This window comes from Gymnoscopelus braueri, assembly GCF_963280865.1.
Source record: "Gymnoscopelus braueri genome assembly, chromosome: 11".
Lineage (NCBI taxonomy): Eukaryota > Metazoa > Chordata > Actinopteri > Myctophiformes > Myctophidae > Gymnoscopelus > Gymnoscopelus braueri.
Window position 1 is genome coordinate 6,516,270 of NC_137613.1, and position 14,501 is coordinate 6,530,770.

The 14,501-nt window shown below is 42.7% G+C and overlaps 1 protein-coding gene across 1 annotated transcript in view; it reads left to right on the forward strand.

Annotated features, from left to right (window-relative positions):
• The window catches only part of LOC308094883 (uncharacterized protein), a 55,627-nt gene that overhangs the window by 25,794 nt on the left and 15,332 nt on the right, over window positions 1-14,501 (forward strand). The window contains exons 37-54 of the mRNA XM_080441706.1: window positions 130-177; window positions 263-334; window positions 1,047-1,646; window positions 1,835-1,918; window positions 2,660-2,697; window positions 2,847-2,915; window positions 3,141-3,168; window positions 3,275-3,298; window positions 3,706-3,774; window positions 3,944-4,083; window positions 5,015-5,134; window positions 5,246-5,300; window positions 6,645-6,692; window positions 8,659-8,943; window positions 9,414-9,728; window positions 10,209-10,433; window positions 10,901-11,272; window positions 12,310-12,449. Of these exons, the coding sequence (XP_080297832.1) occupies window positions 130-177; window positions 263-334; window positions 1,047-1,646; window positions 1,835-1,918; window positions 2,660-2,697; window positions 2,847-2,915; window positions 3,141-3,168; window positions 3,275-3,298; window positions 3,706-3,774; window positions 3,944-4,083; window positions 5,015-5,134; window positions 5,246-5,300; window positions 6,645-6,692; window positions 8,659-8,943; window positions 9,414-9,728; window positions 10,209-10,433; window positions 10,901-11,272; window positions 12,310-12,449 (2,732 nt within the window). The remainder of the gene's footprint in view (window positions 1-129; window positions 178-262; window positions 335-1,046; window positions 1,647-1,834; window positions 1,919-2,659; window positions 2,698-2,846; window positions 2,916-3,140; window positions 3,169-3,274; window positions 3,299-3,705; window positions 3,775-3,943; window positions 4,084-5,014; window positions 5,135-5,245; window positions 5,301-6,644; window positions 6,693-8,658; window positions 8,944-9,413; window positions 9,729-10,208; window positions 10,434-10,900; window positions 11,273-12,309; window positions 12,450-14,501) is intronic.

Here is a 14,501-nt window from a genome sequence, read left to right on the forward strand (position 1 = left end):
CTGTACTACGTATATCTAAAGGCCCACCTCCACCCCACTGTCCTGTACTACGTATATCTAAAGGCCCACCTCCACCCCACTGTCTTGTACTACGTATATCTAAATGCTTTTTTAATGATTCTTTTACAGTCTGCCAGATTCTCAACACGTACTTCCGCAAAGACTGGCAACATGAAGGTTAGTGGTTTTAATATAACACTTCATTAGCTAAATAAGGTTTGTGTTTTATAATGACGTGTTCTGTGTTGGTGTGTATGCATAGTTCCAAACATGGTGGTCACACTGGATGAGCTGCAGGACAGCCTCACTGTCAATCAACAATCTCCTCAGCTGGGTGAGTACTGAGTACCAACAGTACCTTCACAGGTATTAATACTGAGTACTGAGTACCAACAGTACCTTCACAGGTATTAATACTGAGTACTGAGTACCAACAGTACCTTCACAGGTATTAATACTGAGTACTGAGTACCAACAGTACCTTCACAGGTATTAATACTGAGTACTGAGTACCAACAGTACCTTCACAGGAATTAATACTGAGTACTGAGTACCAACAGTACCTTCACAGGTATTAATACTGAGTACTGAGTACCAACAGTACCTTCACAGGTATTAATACTGAGTACTGAGTACCAACAGTACCTTCACAGGTATTAATACTGAGTACTGAGTACCAACAGTACCTTCACAGGTATTAATATATTTGAGTTCTTATAACTATAACTATACTGTGTTAAGCAGATTATAATACATTATAAGCATGTTTATAATGCATTATAGACATCGGCTTCATAGGGAGCCAGGATCATTGAATATTATAATGCTCATAGTTTTACTCTGTGACTAAGGGTGCGTTCGAAAATACAGCACTGAGCGCACTGGCCAATACAAACTAATAGGCGAGTGTGCTCCGGTGCGTAATTTCCGAACGCACCCTAAATGTTTCCTCTAAAAATCTCAAGATAAATAAACAAAAAAGATAAATAAATGATAGATAAATGCTCATAGTTTTGATGCATTCTAATAATTTCATAATAATCCAGCTATTCAGGGTTCATCACAGCCACAGACGTTCCCAGCTGCTCAGGGACCCTCTGAGTCACAGACACCCCTGGGTGTTCAGGGACCCTCGGAGTCACAGACACCCCTGGGTGCTCATGGCCCTTCGGAGTCAGAGACGCCCCTGGCTGTTCAGGGACCCTCACAGTCAGAGACACCCATGGGTGTTCAGGGACCCTCGGAGTCACAGACACCCATGGGTGCTCAGGGACCCTCGGAGTCACAGACACCTCCGGGTGCTCAGGGCCCTTCGGAGTCAACAACACCGGTGGGTGTTCAGGGACCCTCGCAGTCACCAACACCCCTGGGTGCTCAGAGACCCTCGCAGTCAGAGACACCCCTGGGTGTTCAGGGCCCTTCGGAGTCAACAACACCGGCGGGTCTTAAGGGACCCTCACAGTCAGAGACACCCCTGGGTGCTCAGGGACCCCCGGAGTCAGAGACACCCTTGGCTGTTAAGGGACCCTCGCAGTCAGAGACACCCCTGGGTGCTCAGGGACCCTCAGAGTCAGAGACACCCCTGGGTGCTCAGGGACCCTCGGAGTCAGAGACACCCCACCATCAGTCTAGCTCAGCTAAATGTGGTAAGCTTGCAGGCTCAGCAATATGCCAAGATAAAATGTGGGAAAACATGAATTGGAAGCATTCTTTCTAACAGTGTCAACGTTAAACCCCTTTCCCCTCTGTTTGTCATCATGCCAGTCAGTGTGTTTTAGTAGAACCGTTGGACTGACTCAGTTGTAATTTTCCTTTTCTGTTTATCATTTTAAAGCTACTGCTGAGCCCCCTGGTGGTGAAATGACAGCACAGCATCCCACCAATACAGAGCCTCCAACTGCAGTCTCTAAGCTGGAAGGTGTGTGTTGTGTTGTGTTGTGTTGTGTTGTGTTGTGTTGTGTTGTGTTGTGTTGTGTTGTGTTGTGTTGTGTTGTTTTAATCATCTCTGTTAATTTTCATGTATTGTGTTATTCAGTGTTAATTTTGTCGACTAAAATGTTGGTCGACTACCTTTTTTCACTGACGAAAACTAAATAAAAACTAACCTATGACTAAAACTATTAAACATATTGACAATTTCGTCAACAAATAAAAACTAGACTCAAATGTTAGTGAGGGATCTAGTGGAGAAGAGATCCAGCAGAACTGAAAGACAAGTCATTTTATGCTTGTTTGCGCTTGGGTGTTGCGCTCTGAAAATAGCAGATCTTCAAGCTCATAACGCGTCGCAGCGCAACGCGTTATGAGCTCGAAGATCTGCTATTTTCAGAGCATGGGCTTGTAGATCGGCTATTTTCAGCATGCAACCAAGTGTAAAATCAGCCATTATGACGCCATCAAGGCACCGACAAAATACATTTTAGTCGACTAAATCAACTGTAGTTTTAGTCCACTATAATCTTATGATTTTATAGTCGACTAAAACCAGACTAACAGTAAAACATTTCAGATGACTAAAATATGACTAAAACTAAATGGAATTTTATTCAAAGGACTGACTAAAACTAAATCAAAATGTGCTGTCAAAATCAACACTGGTGTTATTATCTAGTTCTCTAATATCTGCATATTTCTTTCCTTTTATCTTTTTTTTGCGCAGCAAAGCATCCAGTAATGTTTTGCGTACTGAGCTGCCAGGTGAATATGAATTCTCTATCGTCATTGACATCATCACCACCCTGTACTTGCTTGGCTCTTTCTATACTCCTATGAACGTATGAAGCACAGTGTAAGATAACCCAATGGACTAATGATGCTGATACACATTTATTTTAACTCCCCATCAGGTCTGCAATATGAAATTCCAGACCACATGGCAATACTTTTCTCACGTGAAAGGAGGAGAACACAAGCAGGTGAGACGTAATTATTTTATTATGTTCCACAAGTTAGAATATTAATGAATTTACTTCATCAGAACCTTCCAATAACGTGTGCGTGTGCGTGTGTGTGTGTGTGTACGCGTGTGTGTGTGTGTGTGTACGTACGTGCGTGTGTGTGTGTGTGTGTGTGTGTGTGTGTGTGTGTGTGTGTGTGTGTGTGTGTGTGTGTGTGTGTTCTTTCCTTCTGTCTGTCTACAGAAAATGAAGACTATCTTTGTGACAGAAGGTACTACAGTAAACCCTGTTATCTCATGGTCTGTTGTTGTCCACATGTACTGTATGTGACATTAATGCATCTTGTTTATTCTTAACCCTCTGTTCTACAATCACAGCAGATGAAGTAGAGAAAGGACGAGGTATGATTCATTATTATTCTACTTTTATATTGTCGCTGTCAGGCAGAAAACAGAAAACATTTTTAAACTAGTGCTATTGATTGAACACCCTTTAGGTATATGTGTGGGTTTTACAAATATTGAACCAATATAATATATAAAAAGCTCTTCTGGCTAAACCTCCTAACTCCATTGGATCCTCAAACCATCTAACTCCAACTTGTGGAGAATGACGAAGTCAGACGGAGAAAAAAAAACTATTTCCGCATTAATGTTCAAAAACCTCCTAACTCCATTGAGCTGTATTTGTGTAAAGTGATGATAATATAAGGACACATTTTGGCAATGTATGAAGTCACCGTACCAACTTTGATGAAGCAGTATTGTGTTGTATTGTAAAGCTTAATAGAAGCTTGCTTTCATCTCAGTGTTATACAGTTCTATCCTGACTGAATGCCAGTACATCAAGAAAGAACAGCGGGCTGAACCAGTCATCGGTGAGTTGGGCTCAATCATTTGGTATCGGTACTACAGTATAATCACTTTGTGATGCCATTTTTTTGTATAGTAGTTATTGTTAATGAAAATGTACTTTGTCACACAGTTGCAAACACAAGTGACTGTTGTCCTTGATCAATAATGAACGTAGCATTTTCTTTGGTAAAGGTCTGCTTCATGTCGTGATGTGCGTCAGCGCCCGCACTAACTGCACGCCTCATTACCTGTGCCTGGTTTGTAAGTGTACGTTCCCTGCCTCCGACTTCAAAGCCCACCTGTGTGATCCAAGACACATCAAACACACTCTGGTGAGTCCTTTGTTTCTGTTCATTCATCTTGAGTTGAGTAAAATTGTGAGTTGAAGTTGAATGTGCATTAAAAAAGACCCCGTTTGTATCATCACTTACAGTATGCTCTCTCTCACAAGCGTACATTTAGCTCTGTTGCACCAACAGTTATGCTTAGCAAGAAAGTCATAGTGTTAGGTCAGAGTTGGCAAGATAATTTTATCATTGAAAATTGGAACGGACAACTTCTAGGTCACCAGGTCCTATAGTACCAACAGAATGGAGATTAGAGGAACATATTCCTGAGCAGAAGTGTGTCAGTCTTAACACATTGAGTGCCAAAAACGGTCCGGGCCGTTTTTCATAATCCAAACGAGGTGTGCCAAAAACGGTTATAACAGTTTTTTTGGGGGGAAAAAAAATAAAAAAATGTTCCCCTTCACAGCACCAGGAGATATCATTTTTCGAAGATTTAGACTTTAATCCACTTCCTGGTTAACTTATGACTTCAAAAGCCTGTATCTCGGCTCCTGTGTCCTTTTTTTTTACTATGTATTTTGACTATTTTTGACTATTTTCAACTGGCTGCAACTATGGAACGGATTACCAAATGTTTTTAATTTTTTCCCCCCGATTGTACGAGACCTCTATGTGTGTAATGAGGTGATCACCGTGAGGACGGTGATCACTGAAAATATTTTGTGACTACTTGAAAAAGGTTCAAAATTTGTAAAAAATCCAGGCACTGACTGTACCCTGTTTTAAAAAAACCCTGGCACTCAATGTGTTAAACTTCACAATATTTGTTTTAACCGGGTAGCACCTACAGTATAATAGCAACTTCAAAGAAACCTTGCACATTTTATTTGTAAAAAGAAATGTCCTCAACACACACTGTCATTATTGTCGTAAAATGACTCCATGGGTCTTTCTACTTCAATCTGTGCTCTAGATGCACCAGAGTCCTGCTCGATTACCATCTGCCTGGAATGGAAGCGAGTGTGAAGAGGTCCTGACATCTTTGGCCTGGCAGGAGGAGAACGCTCAAGGAGCTGAACACATGGTGATCAAGGTAAAATGGCAAATAAAGCACATTGGAAGTCATTGATCCTTATGTGAGGCTGGGTGGGATGTATTGCAGTCAGTGCTGTAAAACTTGACACATTTATTGTATTTCTTTCAGATAATTGATCTCCCGTGCAGCATTTTCTACATGCTCAGTGACGACTATCAGCATGGTGAGTACTGACCATGTCATCAAACCAGTCTTTATTTAGTTTTAGTCATAGTCTTTTGAATAAAATTCCATTTAGTTTTAGTCATATTTTAGTAATCTGAAATGTTTTACTTTTAGTCTAGTTTTAGTCTACTAAATATCATAAGATTTTAGTCGACTAAATCTACAGTTGATTTACTCGACTAAAATGTATTTTGTGGGTGCCTTGATGACGTCGTAATGGCTGATTTTACACTTGGTTGCATGCTGAAAATAGCCGATCTACAAGCTCACAACGCGTCGCATCGCGACACGTTGTGAGCTTGTAAATCTGCTATTTTCACAGCGCAACACCCGAGCGCAAACAACATAAAATGACTTGTCTTAGTTCTACTGGATCTCTTCTACACTCGTCCCTCACTCTAGTCTAGTTTTTATTTGTTGACGAAATTGTCAATATATTTAGTCTTAGTTTTAGTCATCATAGCTTAGTTTTTATTTAGTTTTTATTTAGTTTTCGTCAGTGAAAAAAGTCGACCAACATTTTTCGTCATAGTTTTAGTCGACGGAACCAACACTGCATCAAACATATCGTTGCTGTCGGGGCAGAAACCTCCCATCTCCATATTCTAACCTTTTGTGTTTTTTTTTGTCAATTAATGCTCTTACTTTCCCCCACAAAAGCCTCAAAAGCAGCAGATCCTCAAGCTCGAAACGCTGCGTAGATCGACGCGTTTTGTAGCTTGTAGATCTGCTACTTTTGCCGTTGTTGAACTTGAATTCTGAAAAGTAACAGTTTTGGACATATGAGGTTTCCACCCGACAGAGACTATATAGGGGGCTTGTCAGCGAGTGGCCCACCTCCACCCCTCTGTCCTACACCAGTGGTTCTCAAACTTTTTCATGTCAAGGACCCCCAAATTGACACATATTAGCCCGCCCCGTGGACCCCCATTTGAAAAGATATGGCAGGGACCCCCATAACAGAAGATTTGTACGGCTCTAGCAGTGATTTTCAACCATTTTAATTTCAAGGACCCCCAAGTTTGACATGCCTTACGCTACGGACCCCCAGTTAATGGCATTTCTATCTCTGAGACCCCAATTTATATTGTAAATGTTAATTTACAATATAGTAATACATTCAATGTTAATTTAACTCTGAGAGTGAACAAATGTACACTCTCAGAGTTACAGAGCCACAAGGGTCCATTTGTACACTCTCAGAGTTACAGAGCCACAAGGGTCCATTTGGTTCCTAACTATCCCTCATTTAGCTGGGGACCCCCTAGAACTCCCTCACGGACCCCACTTTGAGAACCAATGTCCTACACTGTTCTAATGGTTTCTAATGATCCTTTAACAGTCTGCCAGATTCTTGACGAGCTCTTCCGCAAAGACTGGCAACATGAAGGTCAGTGGTTTTCATGTAACGCTTCATTAGCTAAATAACGTTTGTGTTTTATTCTGACATGTTCTGTTGTTGAGTTTATTTATGCATATAGAGCCAAACATGGTCTCACTTGATGAGCTGCAGGACAGCCTCACATCTCCTCAGCTGGGTGAGTACCACTGTAGCCTCTTGAACCTTTTACACCAAAATAACTTTGGTTTCTAGAGCTGGTTCCGTTCTAGATCCTTGGAACCGTGGTGCTTTCACGGAACCGGCCGTTTCCACCAGTTTAAAGCACCATTGTAGTTAGGCAGCAGGAGTCCCCAGTTTGCCCCAGGTTCGATTCCAGGCCTGGCCAGGGGAAATTCAATCTTCAGTGGCGGTTACAGTTCTTTTTTTTATGATGATTTTTTGCTTGCTTTTGCCATTGTTTATATCTTATCTGCATCTTACAACCTGTAGAATAGTGACACGCCCACTTGGGTTTCCAGTTCAGGGCAAGAAAAACCGAACCGAACCAACTTTTAGGATTCTGAACCAATTCATTTTCAGTGGAAACACTCTGAACTGGTTCAGAATTAGGCGAGAAAAAAGAACGGAACCGGTTGAACCCCGGTGGAAAAGAGGCCTATATATCAACAGGTATAGTGTTCATGTGTGATGAGCTGGACCTGCACAGTAACAATGTTACACTCTTATAGAAGCTAATTAACAACATTTTGGGCATGTCATCATTATTTGTGAAATGTTTCGGTCCACAGGGTCTTATTTAAAGCCCTCACGCAGTAACCTTTCAGCTGTTTAAAACAACATTAACCCTGGCATCCCTATTTTACGCATGTCATTGTAGGCGAAAATTCTCAAAAATACCCTCTTTATGTACTCTGCTCTAGGCTGGTGTTGGGCAGCGAAAAAAGCAGACAAGCTCACAGCGCATCGTGATGCGACACGTTGTGAGACCGTAAAGCAGCTATTTTCACTGTGTGAAACCGCCACTCGTATAAAACAGGCTTAAGTGTGGTCAGTTAAAGCTGCACTCTGCAATTTTCGTGTGCTACCGGACATTGGAATACAGGTTCTGACATTTTTACCACTGAGCTAATAGAGCACATCTATTTCAGGCAGTACCACTTATCAACCAGTAGAGGTCACTGCAGGATCTAAATGTGTCAATAGAAGAGCAGGGAGAGAAAAGAAATACAACCAGTGAAGTTGTGGTAGTTATTTAATATTAACATACTCTACCATACAGATTTGTCAAAATAACATTTTATTCACCAAAAAAGCTTTAATGTAGCTTTAATGTTTTCTATATTTTTTACAAATAAGTGTATTTTTTAAATGGTAGTTTTGGAATTGATTTGATTTCATACTTGAAGGTGGATTAGAGCACCTCTTCCTCCTCATAACTACACGCTAGGGGCGGCAGTGGCTCAGGGGTAGAGTGGCCGGGTAGAGTGAACTGGAAAACCGCAAGGTTCCCAGTTCGATCCCGGGCTGGGGCACTCCCCTAGAGTTAGTGTCGAAGTGTCCTTGAGCAAGATGCTGAACCCCTAATTGCTCCCGATGAGCAGGTTGGTGCCTTGCATGGTTTCCTCCGCCATCGGTGTATGAATGTGTGTGTGAATGGGTTAATGGCACAATCAATGTAAAGCGCTTCGGATAGAAGCGCTATATAAATGCACCATTTACCATTTACACGCTGAGACAGTGCTCACTTTGAATGAGATTTTTACTTCAACATCTCTTAACGGGACAATAACGCTTTGACCTTGAACTGTGTGGGTGTCTGTCTAGTCCACCAAGTCCGCCCGGTCGCCATAGCGCCGTGTCTTCTGATTTCCACCTGCAACCATGTGACAAATGGTGAAACAAAAACATGAAGCGAAGCTAATCTGATGAACCCTGCTCCTTATTACACCTTATTTACTGAGGTTTTTTTTGCTTTTTTGTCAGTTGCCTGTATTACCTTTGTGTTGTTTCTCAGTCCCAGCAGAAACTCCACAGCATCCAGATGTGAAGGGTCTCACTCCACAGCCCGTTCCAGTGGAAAAGGAAGCAGTGCCTGTGGATGATTCCTGCGTCCATAAACCTGAGGAGGAGAAGAAGTGTCCCACTCAGAACACCTCTGTGGAACGTAGAGCAGACACAGACACTCTGACACAAAGTACAGAAGAACAAGACCCTGAAAAAGGCAAAGAAGAAGAAACCCACTCTGAACCATGTGCTGAGTGGGTCCAGAGGCCGGCCGCTGAAAAGGACCGAGTGATGGGTGAGGCTTTGAAGATGACAGGAGTGGTGTAAAGTAACTAAGTACATTTACTCTAGGTACTTTTACTTTACTGGAGTATTTCCAATTGTCTATACTTGTACTTCTACTCCACTACATCTCAGAGGAAAATATTGTACTTTTACTCCACTAAAACATTTGAAAACTTTAGTTACTAATTACTTTTCAGATATATATTATTGCATTGTAAAACATACATTAACCACTTTAGCCCTATTTTATACATAGGCAATTTGAAAATAGCCGATCTACAACGCGTCGCGATGCGACGCGTTGTGAGCTTGTAGATCTGCTATTTTCAAACATTTTAGTACTTTTACTTTTGGTATTTTAAATACATTTGGATAGATTTTGTACTTTTCCGGACTTTTACTTGCAACAGAGTACTTCTACATTGCAGTATTGATACTTTAACTAAGTAAAACATTTGAGTACTTTTTCCACCACTGCAGGAGTGATGGCTGAGGCTGTGAAGGTGACAGGAGTGATGGCTGAGGCTGTGAAGGTGACAGGAGTGATGGCTGAGGCTGTGAAGGTGACAGGAGTGATGGCTGAGGCTGTGAAGGTGACAGGAGTGATGGCTGAGGCTGTGAAGGTGACAGGAGTGATGGCTATGGCTGAGGCTGTGAAGGTGACGGGAAGAAGGCAGAGGTCGGGGGTTCAGGACACGTCCCGTAAAAGAAAGGGCGACGCAGGAGAAGAGGACGAAACGGAAAGCGGTGCGACTAGAGAGGACGCCACGCCAAGGAGGGTCGGGAGAGACCTCGGTAGGCCTGTTACATGTTATTATGTAATCGCCTAATCGCAATTATTTGAGATAAAAGCAATTATTTTGCATAATCGTCACAATCGTTTCCGCGTTGAAAAATTAATTATCATTTTCTTTTTTTCCAAAAATAGCAGAAATAGTAGTTCTACAAGCTTACAACACGTCATATGTTGTAAGCTTTGTAGATCTATTATTTCTGCTATTTTTGGATTGAATTTTTGGATTGGATTGAATTGCGATTTCTGCAATGTATATATATATTTTTGTATAAAATGATTACATTTGTCAGTAATTTCTCTGTATATTTAAGTTATTTGTCATTTCTTCCCTGTGCAATTTGTGATTATGAAGCCTAAAAAAACAAACAGAAATTGAAATTGTATTCATATGTTCAACCAAAAAACACAATTAAATCGTTAATCTCAATTATTTGTGTGACTAATGAATGGTCAACTTAAATGTTGTTATGGTGACACAGCTCTAGACCTCGGCTCGGAGACGGAGAGCGGGACGTCGGAGAGGAAAAGGCAGAAAAGGAGGGAAGAAGACGCAGCGCCAGCCGACTGGCCGGACGTCCTGCAAGGGGTCTGGCCATTGGTCAGGAGAGATGTCAATCACACCCCACCACACTCCACCCTGGAACAGGAAGCTGTACCTGAGAAAGATCCCCGTGTCCATGAACCCGACGGGAGAGTCCTCCACGGTATAGACCTGTTATTGTCACAATTATTACATAATCGTCTGATCACAATGATTGTTGATATGTTCATACATTTTCAAATGTAAAAAAAAAAGCAGAAATAGCAGATCTAGAAGCTTACAAGGAGCCACAAAGTGACGCGTTGTAAGCTTGTAGGCAAATGTTTGAGAGAAGGAGAGAGAAAGAATACAGCTGCATTAGTTAATTTGTGAATTATGGCACGGTTGTTTAAGTATTACTAGTGTCATTCTTTTTATTAATACAAAATAAGTGAAAAAGTTTTAGGAGGGCGGTATGAGTCACCAGAACCAAGGACGGTGTTTTCAATGAGTCTATCATGATTCAAATGGAGTTTGAAGTTTGAAGGGTTTGTACAGGAAGTTAAGTAACTGCACAACTAAGATAATCACATCTTAGTATTCTTAGTAGGTGTTTGAATCCATTACTGTATGTTCTGTGTGTGTTGACAGACTTAAGGAAAGAGAAGGAGCTCGTTGCTGAACAAGACACTTTGCATGGACTCCAACCAAAAGCTCCTCCACAACCTGCAGACGCCCCAGCTGCTTCTGAGATGACCCACAGCGTCCAGGTCAGCCCCACGCCTCCCCAGGGCCTTCGAACCCCTCCGTCCACATCTGACTGTCAGCCCCGGCCAAGTGCACTCATCTCTGACGTCCAGGACGAGCCATTCAGTGCTGAACTCCAGCAGCACCAAGTTCAGGCACCGACCAGCAGGTGTCACTGTCACCCCCAGGTCACTCCAGAGGAAATGGACCCCACAGTTACAAACACAGCCCTGTGGCACTACCTCAACAACACTGAAAGAACAGAGCCAGTCATTGGTCAGCATTTTTTGTATTGTCTTAAATGTTCCTACTAACTATGTCTTGAAATATTTGGTTTATGACATTATGAGAGAGTTTATTATAGTGCGATATTGAGCTAGATAGCTTATTTTAGGTGATGATCGTATGTCCATTGCATGCATACTTGAATGGATGTGTTTAGTTTGTCCTGCTCAGACGAGTGTTGCAATGCTGAATTGGAACGTGGTTGTACTGTATTTTAATGACGTGACGCGCACGTCGCCACATTCACCGCCAAAGGGGAGAATTCTCCCCTTTTAATTATTATTTTTTATTTTGTTTTTGAATTCCTAAAATGTTTCTCTAATTTTTGAGTATACATTTATAACCCTAACCCTAACGAATTAGGAGATATAAAAAAAAATAAAAAAAAAATCCATTCACTTCAATGTTAAAAAATAAACGGAAAAATAATTCAATTTTTTTCTATAAATAAATGATTAAAAACCCTGGCACAACACAATGGACAATTGATATGCATCTATAGGCTCATTCCTATGTTAATTCACCTGGTGTGAGTCGGGAGCCTTTGTAAACTTTGTTGAGGTGTGAATTTAAAGTTGTTTTAAATCTATGCGTGTGCCTGCGCGTGCGCCTGGTCAAATAGGTTCCTGCACGGCCTGCAAAGCCGTCCCATGAGCAATGCAACCCTGGCTCAGACTTAAGTCTGATTTATACCTCATCGTATGGTGGTGTCTCATGCCGAAATCAGGCTTTACTCAGCCTGAGATATCTTCACATGAATATTTCATTGTACAGGTGAAATGATAAATTGAGCTAATCAATGTATCATTTTAGTAATTAACTAATCAGCTTAGCAATGTATCATGTCATCATTTATGTTTGGTTCAGAAACTGCACACCTAGCAGCTTATTGATATAGCTACACCCAGTATCCACAACGTTATTATGCCCTCTCTTGTTTTGGTTCAGATAATGTGATAATAATTCACTATCATCTTCTACTTTCCGTTGTGTTTACTATGTGACTGTTGTGTGACACTGTGGTCCAGGGCTGAGCATGATGACAGACATGTGGCCGATGGAGAACAACGCCCTCAACTATTTCCGTTGTCACTGCTGTTCCAGAGACATCATCCGTTCCCAACACATGTCTCACATCATATCTGCCAAACACCGCTACAACTACATAGTGAGTATCTGAGCCGGTGGTGGTGGCAAGGAAACTCTTTGTAATTTTGTCTGTGTGTGTCCGTCTGTCCGTCCATCCGTCCGTCCGTCCGTCCGTCCGTCCGTCTGTCTGTGAGCAGCTAATCTCCGGCACCGTTGGACAGATTAGCATGAAACTGTGCACGCATACTCCTTGCAAGGCCAAGTAAAAACCTCTGCCCCAAATTTCTCACATTAGCCTGTTATAGTACCACCAGGAGGTCGGTTTTTGCATGGAGTATATTTAATAACATGATATACATGTAAGCCATATTTCACAGGGAGCATACAGACAGAAGAGCGGATTGAGACAGCTGTTGGCTGACCGGGGTGTGGGGGTACTATTAACATTCTCTTTGTTGCTTACCTGGGAGAGAGAGCATGTGTTCCCCATCCCCCTTTCCTGCCTATACAGTTGCAAATCGAACCAGGGACTAAAAGGGGGATCTATTGTTTGTCTGGGCGGGGTCTCACCTTTGGAGGCTGACCCCCAGCCCCTTATTCAATGTGACCACTGCTATATAGACTATGACATGTAAGCTTGTAGTGTGTGTGCGACTCCCGGCCGTTAGGCTGTGGAGATGGTTGGCTGCTGTAATAAACTGGAAGCAAAGACACCTCACTGACTAGTGATGACTCCATTCATTCTACAACCATTCATTCTCATCTCTGGAACAACAAACTTATCTACAATATGGCGTTGTTGGCAACTCAATAGAGCCTTTAAGGCCGTGGAAGAGATACTTCATATGGGTTGTCGGCAGTGAAGAATATACTTCATATGGCGTCAAAGTCGGCAGTCGCGTTGGTTTGTTTCTTGGGGGCGCAAGTCTCCAGGGATGCTAAGCCAGGCGTCGAAAGAACGTGCGGCGGCGGGCGGTGATGTCTGAGTCTTTGCCTTGCGGTGGGTGGACGGATCGTGTTTTCTTCCTGAGACGTGGGGGGACCACCGTGGAGGTTCGTCTTGGACATCGGCACGACATGACGACAACTTTTCGAGAATCTACAAGGAGAGGATCTCATGACCAGATCTAGGACGGCTGCACGACTCATCTGGCTGCACAACATATCTTCTGCGATCGCTAAAGGAGCGCGCTGCGGTGCTGACGGCGGTGCGGGGAACTTATGGATGGACGGGGTTCTTCGTAGCGGGTATGTTGTGGGGAGAGGACAGCGGGTGCCGGCAGAGCGGAGAACTTGCGATGAAGGGGTTCTTCGTGGAGAGTGTGGTAATACGTCTTCAGCGGTCGCTAGTGGAGCGCTCTGTTGTTAAAATGCAGCTATCTGTTGGACAATCTGGGTACGGTGCTGGAGCACGGCTGGGGTGAGAAGATGACATTGAGGGAGACTACAAGAGAGGCATTATCGAGCGGAACACTGCGCATATGGGACCTGGGGTTATGTTTTTGTGATAAGGGTGGGTTAAACTATGGGGCTATGGCTGCCAGGGGAAGTGATGCGAGGGTATTTTTTTACTTTCTGGTCTCCTGTGTTTAATGTGAGTTTACTTTGTGGATTATTGTTTCATTGGGGGGTACACTGCCTTCTTTTCTCCGTGTAGGCACTTCCGTGGTAGTTGTCATATATGCTTGATGGTACGGTGTAAAACTTAGGGATAAGTATTAGGCTATCTTTGAGTATATTTTGGTGACTAGGCGGGGGGGACATTGATCTTGGGGGGTGGTGCTATCGCTTGGTGGGCGTGATTTGACTGTGTGCTGTCAGCTTCCACTGGGTGGGGGCTGTGTAATGTTTTATCCTGGAGTTTAAAAGGCTAACAGAGGGATCCTGCACGCTAATTAGTTTTGGGGGATGTGTCTATTTGATGTAATTCACCGTGTCGCTGTACTATGTCATCTTGGTTTTTGTATGTGCATTTTTCTGTGTTGATGTTGTGTGCTGTTTTAGTTTTCCTGAATGTTTCTTTTTGTCCTAGTTGGTGTTCCGGTCGCTTTTCATGGGGGGCGGGTTCTTTGTGGTTCTTTTGAAATATACGTGTTTGTGGAAGACGTTTTAATGTCTCCCATGGGGGGTC